Source organism: Tauraco erythrolophus, chromosome 22 (assembly GCF_009769465.1).
Source record: "Tauraco erythrolophus isolate bTauEry1 chromosome 22, bTauEry1.pri, whole genome shotgun sequence".
In the NCBI taxonomy this organism is placed as follows: Eukaryota; Metazoa; Chordata; class Aves; order Musophagiformes; family Musophagidae; genus Tauraco; species Tauraco erythrolophus.
Genome location: NC_141486.1, coordinates 3,979,763 through 3,996,804, shown reverse-complemented (window position 1 = coordinate 3,996,804; position 17,042 = coordinate 3,979,763). Strand labels below are relative to the sequence as shown.

Sequence of the window (17,042 nt, the reverse complement as noted above, 5' to 3'; positions counted from 1 at the left end):
CCACTTTGTGCCCGTTTTGTATTGCACGGCCCTGAGGTTCAAACAACTCGCCATCTGTTCCTGGGGAGGCCCCGCTACACTTGCTCCCGGGCGAAGGAGCTGCGGGGACGGGCATCCCCCTGCCAACGTGGCAGCGGGGTGCTGAGCCGCACCGGTGCTGCCACAGCGTCCTTTCCTGGAGACCTGCAAGAGGGATTTGGGTGTCAGGGCTGGGACTAGATGCTCTTTGGAGACCTTTCCCTGCTCTTGATTTATTTTTTTTTTCCCTGCAATGTTGCTGCTTTCCCCTTGTCGATGCTGCGGCATCCGGCAGCCCCGGATCCGGTTGCGCCAGCCATAAACAGAGGGGCTTTGGGGAGCTCTGCCTTTGATCTCTGGTGCCCGGGGGAGCCTGGTGCTCAATGAGTGGGAGGTGTAACATAGCTGGTCCCTTAGGCCACCCTCTCTCCGGAGGTCTCCCAAAACGATTCCCACCTTTGGTGTGTATGCAGGCAGCGCGTTTGATCCTTGTCCCTCCATCGCCGATGTGGCAGCACTGGCTGGCTGGATCCTCTCCCAAGCCCTCCCGACGCGCCTGCCCACAGCGCACTATGTGTCCATGGGTACAGCAGCCTGTCTGCTCTCCTCCGGCACTCCCATCCCAATGGCCCTGGCAGATTTCAGGGGTAAAAAAGCACTCTGGGGTGGTCTAAAGCCTCTTGTCCCTGGGGAGGCCAAGGACATCGCCTTTGGGATCTGGGGAGAAGGAAGAGAGGATGCTCCATGGGCTGGTGTGGCGCTGCAGCGTGGGTGGCTGCTGGAGGAGCCTGCTGCAGACTCCACATTTAAGTCAAATTCTTGTCTAGGATTACAAATGCCTTGTCCTGCCTGGCCAGCTTCTCATTCCGCGCTGAAATGGCCCCTGCACCACGCAGCGGAGGGAATGAGAGTCCGTAGTCTGGAGCAGTTCCACACCCTGAGCTCGCCGGGTGCCCGAGGAGCTCCGTACGGATCTGATGTGTCTCTGGACCTGAGAGATGTGTCAGCCTGCAGCTCCTGGTTGGCTGGGGAGCTCCAAGGTGCTGCCTTATCTGTGTGGGATGCCAGTGATCCCTGCCAGCCCCACACGGGCACGCTGCGGGCAGTGGGGGCTTCAGGAGCCGATCGGAGGGACTTGATGACTCTCAAAATGGGGACAGGACAGAGGTTATGTTCTGCTGATGAGTTTATTCAAGGAGCTGACAGAGGCCAAACCGTTTGATAAACCTGCGAGACCTCTGTGGAGTGCAGGAGGACAAACCTTTTGATCCGGGATTTTCATCTTTGCGAGCAGTTTCATGATTTCCCGTAACCGCCCGTTGTGCGGGTGGGTGGTGAGTTTTGTAGGACAATTCTGGGGGCGGGGGTGTGAGAGCAAGGAGAGGAGTTGCTTAAATACCAGCAAGCTGCGATGTGCCGTGGGGGGCTGCAACAAGCTGTTTCCTGAGCTTGGGTACTGCTGCCCAGTGCTTGAGTACAGCCTCTGGGAGACCCCAGGGGTTCCTGCCATGGCTCAGAATGTGCCCAGACCAGCTGTATGCCGTTCACCCAGCTCTCACCCCAGCCCTGCCCAGCGCTCCGTAACCCCAAATTTGCCTGCTGGGGAGTACCCGACCCCGCTAAATGCTGCCAAGGCAGGGGTTCACCCTGAGCTCCCGGGGCAGAGTTAAACCCAACGCAAAGGGAGCTCAGTGCTGGGGAGTTCCTGTGTGTTTGGAACCCTCCAGGCTGTAACCTGGGTAAGGGCATGATGCTTCCAAGTGCACGTGAGAGAAAGAGGCAAGGAATAATCCGAAACGCTGGAAAACAGCATGAAAAATGCAATTTCTGTAAACTCACAATTTTCTAATGTTTGTGGCTTTGGTAAAACTTAGAAAGTGCTGGATGGGTCCCTGTGGGTGGCTTTGGAGGGTCTTGTCAGAGCTCCTGCCCCAGGTCCCAGCTCCAGCTCCTGCTGTGCTCTGCTAGGAGGGGGTTGTACGAGCAGTGGGGATGTGGTATCCCAGTCCGCTTTTAACCACAGTCCTTTTGCCGCTGTTGCAGCTCCCGAGGTGACGCAGGAGACAGTGGAGTCCCTGATGCAGAAGTTCAAGGAGAGCTTCCGCACCAACACGCCCATTGAGATCGGGCAGCTCCAGCCCGCGCTGCGCAGCACGTCCATGGGGAGACGGAAACGCCGGAGCCGGCCCCGAGGTAGGCTGCCGTGGTCACCAGCTCTTCCTCCGGTGCCCTGGATTTGGCCATGGCCAGAGGATTTCAACTGGGGAGGAGGGCAGGAGCTCCTCACCCTCACTGCTGAGCATGGGGACCCTGGAGCTCCTCTGTGACCGGGTGAAGAGGTGCAAACCTCACACAGTGTCCTCTGGATGGTCCAGTGGAGGTGCTTGGGAATGGGGTCACCTCATTATCCAGGTTTGCTGCAATGCTGGAGTCCCTGCCAGCTGCCCCGGCTCACTGTGTGGTGGGAGTGAAACGTGGTTTCTTGGCAATTTTTAATTTTAGAGGAAGGGGTAAAGTTCATTTTGGCTATGACTCGCATCACGGGGACCTCTCTTCATTGCACTTTCCCAGTGCTTGGGTTTTTTTGGACTATTGTTTTTGGGACCACACGGAGGGTGGGAGCAGCGTTTCGTGGCCCTAAAGGCTGCGCCGTGCAGAAGTGCGCTGGGGGGATGCTGGGTTTTCTTTGGAGCCTTGATGGCCGTTGCCAGCCACTGCGGAGCAGCAGGAGGAGGGTGGCTGGAGCAGCCTCGTGAGCAGGATCAGTCCTTGCGATGCCTCTCGACAGGGAAACCGCCTCCTCCTCTTGCTATCGCTGCTTAAAACGGTAACGGCTGTGGGATAAGTGGTGAGTGCCGAGGCTGGGTGGAGGGTTTGGGTCCAGGTTTCCAGCTGGGGAGGAGGAGGAGGAGGCGTCAGGGTCCCTCCAGGGATGATGGGCAGGGAGGTCCCTTGGCCACAGTCTGCCCTGGACACTGCGGCTTTCTGGCAGTGCCAGGAACCGGGAAGGAAATGCTTTTCTTTCTGTTTACTGTTTATTTTGTTTTTCATTTATTTATGAGTCTGAAATGTGATCTTTTATTCTGGATGCATTTTCCTGCAATACGGGCCTGGAGAGGGCTTTTTTTATTATAGCTCTGCCCATAAATTATTCACTTAGTGTGAAGAAAATGTTCTGACTCTTTAACTGGTTTAAATTATTTGGTTTGTTTTCTAGTAGTTACTCAAATAGTATATCTGGATTTTAGCGTGCATGTGTGTGGGTGCTTTGGGGTCCACAGTGACTGTCTGCTGAAGGTTCCCTGACTCCTTGCTCCAACCTCATTTTTTTTTTTGTTTATTGTTGTTTTATTTCACTTTTAAACTGCCTGAAGGCAAGAGTTTTTTTGGTCACTAATGGAATGAATCAATTAATCCTTTCAGCTAGTCTTAGGAGGAGACACGATGCCTGGTTGCTGGCAGAGCCCCTGGCAGCATGGCAGTGCAGTGTGGCTCCCAGCCAGCCTGGCCAGTCCCTCACCTCTGGGGACAAACACCCGCCATCTCCCACCTCCCCGGGTTGGTGCTCCCCAGCCTCCCCACAAACCTCTGTCTGTGCCAGAGCACACGCCAGGGCACCGGGACCTCTTCCTAGCCCTCGCCCCATCACTGCTGCCCCCAGACCCTCTACCCATCAGAGGCCATGGGAATAGTCAGTGGATACCAGGGCAGAAGAGCCCTTGATTGCCCTTTGTTTCTGCCCAGGCTTGTGTTTCCTCCATAGAAAAGTTGGAGCCTGACTTGTGCCCAGAATCTCTGCTTGGGATGGGGAGCTGAATTTTTCCTCCAGCTGCTGTGCCCTGCTTGGCAACCCGCTCGTGGTGCTCGGCAAGGTCACCCTCCATCCCTCCCTTCCCACCACAGCCACCAGCACCATCAGTCCTCAGCCACGTGCGGTTCAGGCAGGGCTGCCCAGCGGGTCCCCAGCAGCAGACTCAGCCAGACCCATGTTGGACAAAACAAATTGTCTCCCTTGAGGCTCTTGTGTCATTCCCTGTGCCAGCGGCAGGGAAGGGATCCCTCGGGAGCCTGCGTGCCCAGCTGCCTGGCCACAGATCTCCCTGCCATGCCTGACACTGTGTCTTGCTGTCTGTCTGTCTCCCGGGATACTGGGTTTGTATCTCAGGTATGGTGGGGTGTCCAGTCCAGCAAACCTGCACCGGGCAGGTGCTCGAGTAGTGGGGCTGGGGAGCGGCTTTGGGGGCAGGATGTGGGTGAGAGGAGGTGAGGAGGATGAGCTGGGCACCGGCACCTCGAGCTGCTCTGGTCCTCAGCTGGTCACAATGGACCCAAAGGTGCTGCGAGATGGGTGGGGATGTCCTGCTGCATCCCAGTGCTGCGGGGCTCAGCTCCAGTGGAGGTGAAGAGGGTGGCTGGAAGGGCCCGGATTAGCCGGGAAGTGCTGCCGTGGCAGTTCCCTTGTCTGCGCCTGGAGCAGGATGGGTCCCCACGATGTCGGTGCCCACTCTCCCGTGGTTTCCCTGGCTCTCTGTCCCTCCCAGCAGCTCCTCAATGGATGGCTGTGTGTGCTCTGGAGATGATGCGGAGCTGGGGCTGCCCTCGGTTGCCTGAGGCGTGACATAACCCGGGGGCTTCGGGAGGGGACGGTGACTTTGGGTGTTTCTGCTCATGTGAGCCCTCACCAGCCCACCCTAGAAAAACAATCATCAAAAATCAGTCAACAGCCCCAAAAATCAAGCCAGTTCCAGTGTCTCCAGTGCACATCTCCCTCCCCAAAGCCCCATCCCATCCTCCGTTTCTTTTAATTTAAATTTCTTGGCGCTGGCCAAAGCCGTGGCCGGGTGCTGTTGCTGAGACCGTATCCCCACCTTTCCCTGCTCCTCTCTCGTGTCGGAGGTTTTGTTTTTACAGTTATCTCTCGGGCAGGCGGGCGGTGGGGCTGCTATCGAACGGTAAGGCTAAACGATGATATCACAGCTCACGATGTTTGCATTTTACATCCATTGCAAACACAAACCCTTCGCTTCATTAATCCTTTACAATCCGTGGGGTTGGTTTTTTTTTTTCTTCCCCTCCCCCTGAATGAAATTGTCCATTTGGGATGCATTTATTTCCTTCTAAAGGCCGCGTGACAGTTCCGCTGATGGAGTTTGCATCCAACTTTGTTACTGGGTAGTGACAAGCCGGCCTGACGGATGCACGTGTGTAATTATTTTCTCGTGGTTCGATTTAATTAATGCTTAACCTCATCAGAGCCCTGCAGCTGGAGCGCTCTCCCTGCAGGAGCCCTGCTGAGTGAAAGGATTTTCTCCTTTACGCAAAGGCTCTGGAAGGGCTCCGAGTGCTGCTCCTGCACGAGGATGGGAGAAACCAAACCAGAAAACAACCAACCCAACACAAATAAATCTGGGGTCAGCTTCACCTTGCTTGATTCCTGCACCAAATGCCTTTAAGCTGCTGCCTATTGCTGGTCATTAAACCTGATTCTGCGCTGAGAGTTTCTAAGGGCTCTGGCAAAGGTCGGATTTTGCCAAGAGGATGGATGGAATCACACCACCCTCTCCATTTACAGCACCGGAGAACTTTGTCTTGTGTCATGCCTTTTTCATATGAACTTTCTCCCCAAACACTTTTAACAAGTGAAGTGTGTTTAGAGTTTATAAATAATAGAGGGCAAGGGAGGATGGTGAGAGCCGAGGGGCAGGAGGGCTGGGCTGGAAGGTGGATATCTCCACCGAGGACTGGCGGCACTGGAGGGAAGTATGCTGCATCCCAGAGGGGCTGGGTTTACTGCTTCCCAAAACTCAGCCCAGGCTGGTATCCGGAGCATCCCAACCTGTCTGTGTCAGAGTGCGACTTAAACCAGGAAGCGATGCCCTGGGAGAGGCAGCGGAGCCGAGCTCGAGGCTGTGGGGTTGGCTGATGGACCACCCTGCACCCCCGCCCTGAGGGCTGGCTGGGATGTCGGGGTGTGGGGCTGGGGTGTCGGGGTGCGGGACTGAGGTGTCGGGGTGAGAGGCTGGGGTGTCAGGGTGCAGGGCTGGGAGGTGGCCTTGGGGGAGGCCGGTTTGCACAGAGAGGGGGTCTGGTGCCCTCTCCTGGGGCAGCCCTTTAAAAGCACTCTGGCTTTGAGGATAAATAAGTGATTAATAGATCCCTCTGGCTGAATTGGGATGCATAGTTGAGCAGGGCAGCGGCTTCTGGTGGTTTAGAGGTCCTGGCTGTGCCCTGGGGTACCCCAAGTTGCCCAGAGAGCAGAGACACTGCTCTGTCCCACCGTGCCATCGCGTTCTCCTGGCGGGGTTTTTTGGGGGTTCACCCGGGAGCTTTCACCTCATCTGGGTCAGAGCATCATGTCCAGCTCTGAGAGTTGGTCCTTGGTGAAAATAAAACCCTTCGCAGCTGTGTGGAGGCTGCACTCTGTGAGCTGATCCTAGATTTCCACGGTGGAAGTGGTGGGGCTGGCACCTGGCTTTGGCACCACCAGCCCTGGTGTGGTTTTTTGGGCATAGGCAGAAAGAAAAGAGGCGATGGATGATGAGGAAGAATTTCCATCAGTTGAAGGTGGTGTGTGTGCATCCCTGCTGCAGTGACAGACCTGAGCAAAGCGCCTCGTTTTTTAAGGATTTTTTTTCTTTATGCTTTTTTTTTTTGTGTTGATAAATTTCAAAAGAAAACATTTGCATGTTTTTTCCCCCCTCCCTAAACCTGTATCTAATTTACCTTTCTCTGGCTACGTTTTTTTTGTTTGTGTTTGGTGGCGTTTGTTTTTTTTTTTTCTCCTGTTGGCTGGTGCACTGGTGGGCTTTTTGGGAGCAAATTAATTAAACTGAAAATTTCCACTCAGCTAATTGCATGGCTCCACATCGCCCTGTCAGCCCTCAGTGCACGAGCCTCGCAGTGGTTCCAGGGAGGTGGCGAAGGGGGAGTCGTCAGCTGGTTTTTACTGGGAAGCCTGGGAGCAGAGGGGCTTGTTGAGCACCCGGGAGACGGTGTTGCATGGGGCGAGCGAGGGTGGAGGTGGAGTGAACCGATCACAGCCAAGCAGGGAGGTCTTGGGTCTTGAGTGCTGGGGTATGTACAGGGTTTGGCCCTTTTTTGGGAGGGGAGGGATGCAGAAAATCCTTTTGCGTTGGCAATGGGGCAGGGGGATGCACAGACATGAGTGTCACCCAGGGTGACACTGTTGGGGACAAATACGAGCACCCACTTCTATTCTAACACCCAGCTTGGAGGGATTAAGTATCTGAGGTCAACCCGACCTCAAACAGGAGTTATCTAAAGAGTTCCTATTACTTTATTCTGTCTTATTTCTGATTTGTTTCACATCCATTTTGCTCCCCTGAGACACTCTGTAACCTCCTGGCTTTGGGGAAGGCATTTAAAATACCAGGTTTGCGCTTTTTTTTATTTTAGTGACAGAAACACGCCTTTAAAAAACACACATGGCTTTGACTAACGAAAAAGTCTTTGGGGATAACAGAGCCTCTAATTCCCAAATTTTATTTCCTTAGTCTCAGTTTAGCATTAACTCTACTGTCTTTAATTACACCGCAATGAGAGGTGTTTGCCTTGGCACCCTGCCTTGCTCCCCCCTGCTCCCCGCTAAATTAATGCCGGGCTCCAAACGAGCGCCCTGCCCCAGCGCGTGGCTGAGCTGTGATCTATTTGAACGGATTAACGAGCTTGTAAATCTGCAAACAGGATTAGAAGCCAGAGCATCTTCCTTGGGCTCCCCCCTCCTCTCCCGCGGGCCTCCCCTCCACCTCCTGCCCCATCGCGAGGAGGGGGAGCTTTGGTTTTATTCTCAAATCTAAGTAGCAGGAGTAAACTAGGTGTAAAGGGGGTGTAGCTCCTCAAGGGAGCTGCTGCAGAGTTGCCGGTGCATTACGGGTACCTAGACCTGTGAAGTTGCTGCTTCCTCTCTCCTCTCTCTTTTAAGTGTCTTGCTCCGCTTTGCCATCGGCTGCAGTGATGAGGATCATTTTTTCTGTTCCTTGGCATTTTTTTCTCCTGCTTTTTAAAGAGAAAAGGAGTGGTGACTGAGCAGGGCTGGTGGGCTTTTATTGGGTGCTCTCCCTTGTCATCCTTATCAGCAGCTGCATGTGAGTGTCCTCAGCCCCATCGTCAGCATCCTTGGCTCCATTGTCAGCATCCTTGGCTCTGCCACCAGCATCCTCAGCCCCATGCCCCAATGAGCACCTTGCCACTGAGACTGGCTGGCGGAGCCGGTGTGTGCATATTGCCCCAAGCACGAACATCTCATAGGATTGTTTCGGCAAGATTTTGGGACTGATTAAACATGAAATCAAGTTCACGGCAGGATCAGTTGAGGATCAGCGCTCCTGCATCCTACAGGTTGCCTCAACTGGGCTCCGGGATGCCCAGAACCACAGCTGAGCTACCTTCGAGCATTCCTGAGAAAATAAAGAAATGGAAGTGCATCCCTCTCAGCCGTTCCTGTGCCACGGGCTCGTGTTTCCAGGCTGACCTCTGCCACTTCGTGTTGGGTCAGAGGAGACGTTTCCGCTGTGGGCTGGGGACCTGCGCCAGGTCTCCCGACTCCTGTATTTATACATCCTGCGCAGTGCTGGGTAATCAGAAAATGCAATATCGCTGTCACCAGCTCTCTGAAGACATCCAGCCTGAGTAATTTAACATGTCAGCGCCATCCATCACGGAGACACAGCCGGCAAACAAACACGGAGCGGCCGGAGGAGGCTGGGACGGTGGCTGGTGGAGCGGCTGCTGCCCGCTGCCTGCACCGGCTGCCTGCTCCCCTCGGTGGGGTGTGAGAGCGAAGCGAGCACCGGGGATCTCTGAGGTCGCTGCTTCTGTCCGTCCCCGGCCATCTGCCTGTGCAAAAAGGACCAGATCTGGAAGATGGGAAGGTGGCAGAGGGACATGCCAGTGCAGGCAGTGTCCAGGTCCCTCACCTGGGCAGAGGAGGTTGCTCTGCTGGGCTCCTGGAGGGGAAAAACCCTCCTGTGGCTGGTGTCTGTCTCCCAGCCCTGGGCACCGCCAGCACCGTAAGAGCACAGGGCAGCCCGTACTCAGTGGAGAATCATAGAACCATAGAATGGTTTGGGTTGGAAGGGACCTTCAAGATCATCTAGTTTCAACCCCCAGCCATCTTCCACTACACCAGGTTGCTCAAAGCCTCATCCAACCTGGCCTTGAATGCTTCCAGGGATGGGGCAGCCACGACTTCTCTGGGCAATCTGTTCCAGTGCTTCACCATCCTGATTGTAAAAAATTTCTTCCGTCTATCTCATCTAAATCTCCCGTCTTTCAGTTTAAAGCCATTGCCCCTTGTCCTGTCACTACACACCCTTGTCCAAAACCCCTCTCCAGCTTCCTTGTAGCTCCTTTAGGGTACTGGAAGGCTGCTAGAAGGTCTCCCCGGAGCCTTCTCTTCTTGAATCCCCTCCCTGGACCTGCTGGCCATGCTGCTTTGGGCCCAGCCCAGGACAGGGTTGGCTTTGTGGGCTGCCAGCACACATTGCCGGCTCGTTGCCGACCCCTCAGAAGGGGATGTGCAGCAGAGCTGCAGCCCTGGCTGGTCACCCAAGGGCCTGAGTAGAAGCCCAGGTTAATTAAGATTTTCCTTGCTGATGCGAATAAGCCTTATTGGTTTTACCACTCTGCTGTGGCCTTCAAAACCCCAGTCCCTGGGTGCGGGTGTATCATGACATCAGATGTTCGCTGTGATACGGGGGTCTGAGGAGGGGCTGATGGTGGGTTGTGGTTTGGGGTGCAAGTCTGTAACCCCCAGATCCCATGTCCAAGCACTAAGCGCTGTTGTCTGCGAGCGCTGACCCCTCCTGCTGCTTTCAGGAGGAAAGGAGCTGGCGGAGCCTCTTCCTACCCCCTTGTTAAGACTCCGCTGTGGGCACTGCGTGGCCACAGACGGGGCAGGAGCCACGTGCCAAGCTCCTGGCGTCCCTCTGGCTCCTGCCAGCTACCTCTCATCACAGTGATTAAGGATTTCGGAGGGCAGAAGGCACCGCTCGTTTTCTGTTCTCTTGCCAAGAAATGAGGAAATTGTGCTTCTGCCTAGAATAAAGGATTTTTTAAAAACAGTAAAATATTTTAATGGCAGTTTAAAGGGCCACTGTCAACCCCCAGAGGCCTCTTTGCTTTAAACTCTGCAAAGATTGAAGGACTTCTGCCAGTTAGAGCCTGTGTCACTTTTTAAGTGTCCATCACTCCCAAGTGGGTCTGGCAGCCGAGCGACCCGGGCTCCTCCAGTACCCTGCGCCGTCTCCAGCCCCAGGAGGGAGATGCTGGGGGTGACCCGTGGGCTGGCCCGGCTCCTGGCCACGGTTGTCGGTACCAGCCGCTGCCGGGACACGTGCTGCTGGCCGTCACGGCGAGCTGGTGGAGCAGGTGAGCCAAAGTGGGTGCTGAGTAACGGAAGCTGGACCCTCGCCGTGCAGCGGGGTCCTGAGTGCCCCCGAGTGCTGTATCCCCCGCCCCATGCTGCTGGGTTTTCTTTGAAGCAAACACCTAAATTTCACTGTTCTTCACCATGTAGGTGTCCTCGAGGAGGGCAACTTCTACGTTCAGAGGTTTTCTTTGTAAATACATTGCAATAAATTTGCAAAATACGTTCCTGGGGGTAGAGAGAATCTTTTTACATTCGCTTCACAATTGGTCTTGATTCTTGGTGAGGGCAATAAGGAATCAATGAAATCACAGGTGGCAAAAAAGTCCCTGGTTGCTTCTAGTGACCCTGAGCAGAGCACCTGGGCTGGGAGCGGTAGATGCCAGCCAAATCCGGTAGCTCTGCCAAGTTTCTCCCAGCTCCCTCCTGCTGCCACGCGTCCCAGCTGATTTTTTCCTCTCTATTGCTTGCAGGTGGGATCGGGTTTGGACGTGCCAAAGGAAACTCTGGCTCAGAGGCGGATGATGAAACACAGCTAACCTTCTACACTGAGCAATATCGGAGCCGGAGACGAAGCAAAGGTACGAAATGACCCAGGCAGTGGTGATGCACGCGGGTGTAAGAGGAAAAAATGGTTGAGCATCTTGACTGTTTCAATGGGTGATGCTGTCTGATACTGCAGGAGTCTAGGTAAGGATCACGATACCAGTCTGTAGTGGTAAGGATATCCCAAGATGTGCCGGTTGTGTGATGCAGCGCCATGCGGGAGCTATAAATAGCATTTCCCAGTGATGTTGCTGAGGTTCTGGGTTTCTTTGATGGTTTCTAGTACCAGTTCCATTACCCATGCTCTGACACTTCCCTAAAGCCACACTAGTGCGTGGTGACTGTGTCTGTCACCATCACGTGCAGCTGTTGGGGATGGTCACCTTGGCAATTCCTTGCTCCAAACTTCTGTTTTCTGCCCTTTATTTCCCATGCAAAGCGTCTGTTGGACGGAAATTTCCTGGTCTTCCTCTCGGCACAAAGGCAATTAAAAGGAAAAAATTCAAAATGAGGATTGGGGCAGGGATTTGTAGACCAGAGTCCCTTCAGGCATTTTTGTGACTTAGAGGAGCTGAGAAACTGAAACATCAGACGCAGTTTCAAATCAGCATCCACGTTTCCTCCGGTCACATCATGCTGGATCGTTTTTGTTCGGGACCCTCGGACTAAGCTCTTTGGCGGGGGACAGGGTGAGCCTTGTGGCTGCATTTGAAAAATCACTGTTGGGAAATAACTACATCGGGAAGCAATTTGAAAATTGCACAGTGGGGCTGCTCCCTCCGTTTGTTCCTGCATTAAGCCGGGCAGCGGCGGAGTGCAGCATGCCGGATACACGCCGGTGCCCACCGCGGCACGCGCGGCCCCAGTTGTTTCAGTGATTAGGCATTCTGATAAATGCTCACAACGTGGTTATTTGAACGTGAAATTACCTCGGCACCTCTGATCAGCTTGATGGTCACGCATGGGAAAAAGCACACGCGTGCACAGGGGTGTATCGCGTTTGTTCCTGCCGAAAGGCAGGGCGTTCCATTTTTGTCTCTTTTTTTTAATTTCCGTGTGTTTCAGAACCACGAGAAATTCTCACCGAGTTTAAAATGAGCTTTTGATGGAAAGCAGGAGTTCAAGTTGCCTGCAGTACGAACGTAGCTGCGTTAAGGGGAAAATGATGCGTGAGAGAAGGAAGAAATTGGTTGCATTGCAAACAGAGACAAAAGAAAGGGTCCCAAAAAGTCACTGATGCAGGAGGAAAAATTCCCACATGCTAAAGTAGTTTTTTTCCATGAGTTATTGTGAAACACTGAGCTGGGTGTCAAAGTCCTTGGGTACTTTGGAAAAGTCGCGGAAGTTGTTTTTTTTTTTTCAGCTACCACAAGGGGAGGGGGAGACGGTGCACGAGCAAGGTGGAGAAAACCGTGTTTTAATGGCAAGCAGATAAATCTTTGCGCTCCCACTGCCTTGACGCCATTCCCTGGGAGGTCAAGTGCTCTGCCAGGCTCTTGAAACACGCTCGTGCTTGATGCCGGGTACAAAGAGATTCTTATTGACGTATACGTTGGCTTTGGGTTGTTTGTTTAAGCTTCCTTGTAGGGTAAATATAAAGGAATAGATAAATGGGAAGAATTCCTTTCTTTTCCTCTGAATAAGCTGTTGTTCACCTGGGCAGCTTTGAAGGGAATTCAGGAGGAAGAGCTGCCTGGCGCGGTTGCGTGGAGCCGGCTGTTAGATCTGCGCCAGCGTTTGAGCGATGCTGCGAGAACCCGGTTTGTTCGTGTTCGGCAGTGCCTAACCGAGGGAATTGTCTTGCAGAAAGTCCCCATTGTATTTCCCCCCCCGTCTAGCTAAATTTTGCCATCGCTGTGTCCTTGAAAGGAGTTTTCCATTATCTTTTCATCGACTCTTCTCTCCCTCGTGGAAGGAAAGCAATAGCTTAGTGGGAAGTCACAGAACCAAACTCATAATTACAAGTTCAGGAAAGATCCATAATTGGACGAGATCATAACTCTAATAGAGAAGGATGTGTCGTCAGATACAGTTAATTCTTACAATGATGTTCCCGTATCGATTTCGCCACGGTTGCGTGTCATTGCAGGTGCTGTGAGATAGTTACCAGGTCCAAGGAGAGAGATTCCTCAGGGTTTTTCTCCTTGGATTAGGTTTTACGGGATTGAGCCTAATTACTGATAGTGTCGAGTCATTGATCCCAGCCAACGCAATGTGATGTTTCCACTTAAGTAGCACATAGGTTCGGTTTTACTTTGAGCTTTGTTGAATTCAGCTGGTTAAGTGGCCGTGGGCTTTGTCTGTCTCCTGCAGAAGAAAGACTGCAGGTTTCCCAGTGCCTTGGCAAGGTAAATTAGAGAGATGTTTCAATGGATAAATACTGAGCAAGAGAGAACTCATTCTGGTAGCTCAGGAGCAGCAGAGATGTTGATATCTGGTTTTCAATGCTGGAATACACAGAGAAGTAAATCTGATCAATCTGGGCGCAGAGGCAGGGATGGCCAAGCCATCACCTTCTGTGGTCCCAGTATGCCACAACATGCATTGTCCCAGCTTCTAGGTTTGTGGGATCCCCTTGTACTTATGTTCCCCTGTCTTCAGAAAGTCTCCAGAGAAGTTAGAGGTGAGGAGAGCATAAGAAATAATGCAGAATAGACTTTCCTATGGAGGCTTGGTCCTTGTCTGCTGGTGGGCTCAGCCCCGTCTCTGGGGTTTGAGCTGGGAGAGGCGATGCTGGTTGCCAGTGTCCCTGAGGAGCTGGCTCATGCCAAGGAGTGCTCTGTTTGTATCCGTCTTCAGCAAGGCATCCCTTTTCATCACCACGGCCCCGTGTCTGTGCCCACGCCATCCCCTGCTTCTTGCTGATGGGTCAGCGTGACCTTGTTCTGGATGGTAGAGCTGGGTGCAGTCCCAAGGGAGCTGGGATTTGGACTTCATGTCCTGTGTTTCCAAGTGAGACAAGTCCTGAGAGAGGCTGTCAAGCCTGCAGAGCTCTGCGCTCAGAGGCTGGAGGGACCCTCCGCTGGGGCTGGGGATGACTGGTTTGCTCCTTCCTGCTGACCCTCGTTACTGACTCCATGAGATTCTCCAGAAGTGAGATTTTCTTGCAAGGTTTGTTCACGCCAGGGCTCTGCTTGCTGAGGGGCTGACTCTCCTCTTCCTCATTCCCCTGGGAGAACTAAGAACCGTGGGACCCTCCTCGCCTGCTGACTGCGGTACGTGGAGGGCTCTCACCTTTCACCAGCACTGACATCTCCACGAGAGAGAACCTGCCAGCCTTGTGGAGATGCTAATACGCATCCCCAGCTGCCCATCATGGGCCATATCAAGCTTTGATACTTGCTCAATTCCTCTCTTCTCCTGAGCAGCGTGGGCTGTGTTCAGCCAGGTCCCCTCTGAGTTCGAGAGGAAAATCCTAGAAGCAAAAATCCCTGAAACAGGGAGGCAGAGCCCCATGCACAAACCTCACCTTGCACGGTGCATCGCTCCCGCTCCATCCCTCTTGCTCCGGGGCAGCGATTGTCTCCTGCCCAGCAAAATATATTCAGCTCCAGGTCTGGTTGTGCAGCCCCGGGCTGCTCGCAGCAGCAAAGGGAGGGAAAGATGGGAGGTGGGAAAAGAAGCAGCATCGTAACTCCAAGGCCGTACTAGGCTCCATGCAGCAGTGGGCTGGCCCCTCTGCTCTGTGCTGGCCTCTTTGGCAAGGACTTGGGGAGTCTAATGAGCCCCTCCGGCTTGCCGGGGGGGAGGGGGGAAGGGGAGTGAGCCTCCCCCGCCTCTGTCTGCTTTGTTGGCCCCGGAGCAGCTGCTCTGTGACACGGAAACATCCTTGCTCTTTTAAAGCCCCTTCTAGGAGAAGGTTTCTAAGATAAATAAAGAGTAAATCAGCATTGTGGCGGGTCTGCAGGGCAGATGCTGTGCAGCTTCCTGGGCTAGGGGAAACTGAGGCAGGGAAAGTGATGGCATTGTACGGAGACCCTGCGAGGGGCTGAGCATCCTGACCTCATTTGTCTTGGAGACCCAGGGAGCCTCTGGCCCCTCCTGCAGCCTGGCCGTTGTCTGAGCCCCTGGAACCTGCCGGGGATCCCGTGTCTGAGCCCCTGGGACCTGTTGGGGATCTCATGTCTGAGCCCCTGGGACCTGTTGGGGATCCCATGTCTGAGCCCCTGGGACCTGCCAGGGGTCCTGCGTGTGAGCCCCTGGGACCTGCTGGGAGTTGCATGGCTGCTGGCGAGCCCTTGGGACTGGGTCTTGGGCTGATCTCACTCTCCCCATCAGACAGAGAGGTCGGGTACAGAGATGCTGGAAATCTGGATACAAAGCGGAGCGCTGGGTGTGAGCGCAAAGTGATGCTGTTGGTTCCATGGTGGTCGAGGTGTACTGGAGGTGCCCGGCACAGTGATGCAGCTGGGAGCTCTCATCAAGTGTCCTCAGCTGGCTGCTGCTCTTCAGCAGGCTCTGGCATCTGCCTCAGCCTGAACCAGACCACCCTGAGCCCGCTCCTCCGTGCTCCAGCCTGGGATCGCTTCACCCCCTGGCATCGCCTCTATTGCAGCCCGTTAAAAGAGGAGCGGGGAATATCCCCCCCTGATTTCGTGTGTAGCTTTTGTGCGGGTGGTACCTGCCTATCTCAGCAACCTGTTGCCATCCCAGGAGAGCTCCCCGCCACCCCAGGGAAGGGAGGACGTGGTTTTGGGATGCTCCTCGACTGAGGTCTCCATGAACAAGACACCTGGCTGTTTCCATAGCATGCAGTGATGGTTTAGACAGATTAGCAGAGTCCAATTATGTGCCTTGGATTGGTGTCAGCGCGCGTGTGTGCGCGCATCTCTGTGCCGTGCCGGCTGGTGAAGTCTTCTGAGGGCTCTTAGAGAAACGAGAAGCTGAGCTTTGATCTGCTTCTGTATTTGGTGTTTCAAACAAGGCCTTTTATAAGGGAATATTAGGTATTCGGAGTCTGTTACATATGAGGAAGCTTCGCTTTGATCCTCTCCTGTCTCCGGAGGCAGCAGACACTTATTATTTCATGGGGAACTAAACGAAATGCAGAATGAAATTTGGGTACCGTTCTCCGAGCTCTGCCGGTTTCCCCGGCCCTGCTGGGGCTGAGTGAAGGCTGCGTTGCCCCGTCTCTGCTGTGGTCCTCGGGGAATCGCCCCCCGGGTCTGCTCCGGGTTCGGCTCGCCACTCTGGCAGCCTTCGAACTGGGGGAGAAGGTGTCGGGGATCAAATGGGAGACGAAAGGCAGTAAAGCAAACATGGGTTTGGTTGCTGGCACTAGTCAGAGGGAGCGATGGGTCTGTCCGTGCCGTGTGCTGTCTGTCTGTCTGTGCTTGGGCAGCCCTGTGCCGGCTTGGCTGCTGCCCATCCCCTTGTGTGCGGTCAGCCCGTGGCACACCGGCCATGGCACAGCTTCCCTGGGAAGGGGCCGCAGAGCCGCTCGCTGCAGGGACAGATGGACGGGTCAGTGTGGGTGCCTGGTGCACACCTGGCTGGTCTGGGGCACCTGGATCTGTGCTGCCCTCTGTGAGGCCAGGGGAGAGCACCCCAGAGGGGACAACCCGAGTCCCATGCGACCTGGACATGCATCCCCAAATCCCCAGGGATGAGATACCTTCGTGATACAAGTCTTGTCATTATGTCATGGAGCGCTGGGGTCCATCCAGCCCTGGGCTGCACCCCCGTGGCGCAGCCTCCGCTGTGTGTCAGGGCGATGAGGGACGCTGCGCCGCGAAATTCCAACCTTTCCATGCTCTCACAAGCTCTGCCAACAATGCTGCTTTTCCAGTGAGCGAACAAACGTGGTGCTTTTGCACGATGGCTCGTTCTGCTCGCAGAGCCAGCGGGCGCTGCACCGGCACGTACCACCCACCCGCAGCCCCTCTCCGTCCTTGTTTGACTCCGTCTGGGCAGGGATGCTGGGATGGGGTCGCTCCAGCAGCTTCTTTGGTCCCGTAGATCCCTGGTGGCTGTAGGTACGGGGGTGCACACGCTCCCGCCCATGCCAGGGGTACAAAGCTTTTGGGGAGAGGGGCTGCCGCAGGCAGCATGAGCTGGGGGGCAGAGGGGTCTGCAATGAAAGCGGTTGCGG

The 17,042-nt window shown here is 54.5% G+C and overlaps 1 protein-coding gene across 2 annotated transcripts in view; it reads left to right on the top strand.

Moving 5' to 3' along the window:
• Positions 1–17,042, top strand: part of ASTN2 (astrotactin 2) — a 370,596-nt gene that overhangs the window by 109,514 nt on the left and 244,040 nt on the right. For both annotated transcript variants that reach the window (XM_086625404.1, XM_086625403.1), the window contains 2 exons: positions 2,062–2,211; positions 10,879–10,986. In XM_086625404.1, the coding sequence (XP_086481530.1) occupies positions 2,062–2,211; positions 10,879–10,986 (258 nt within the window). The remainder of the gene's footprint in view (positions 1–2,061; positions 2,212–10,878; positions 10,987–17,042) is intronic.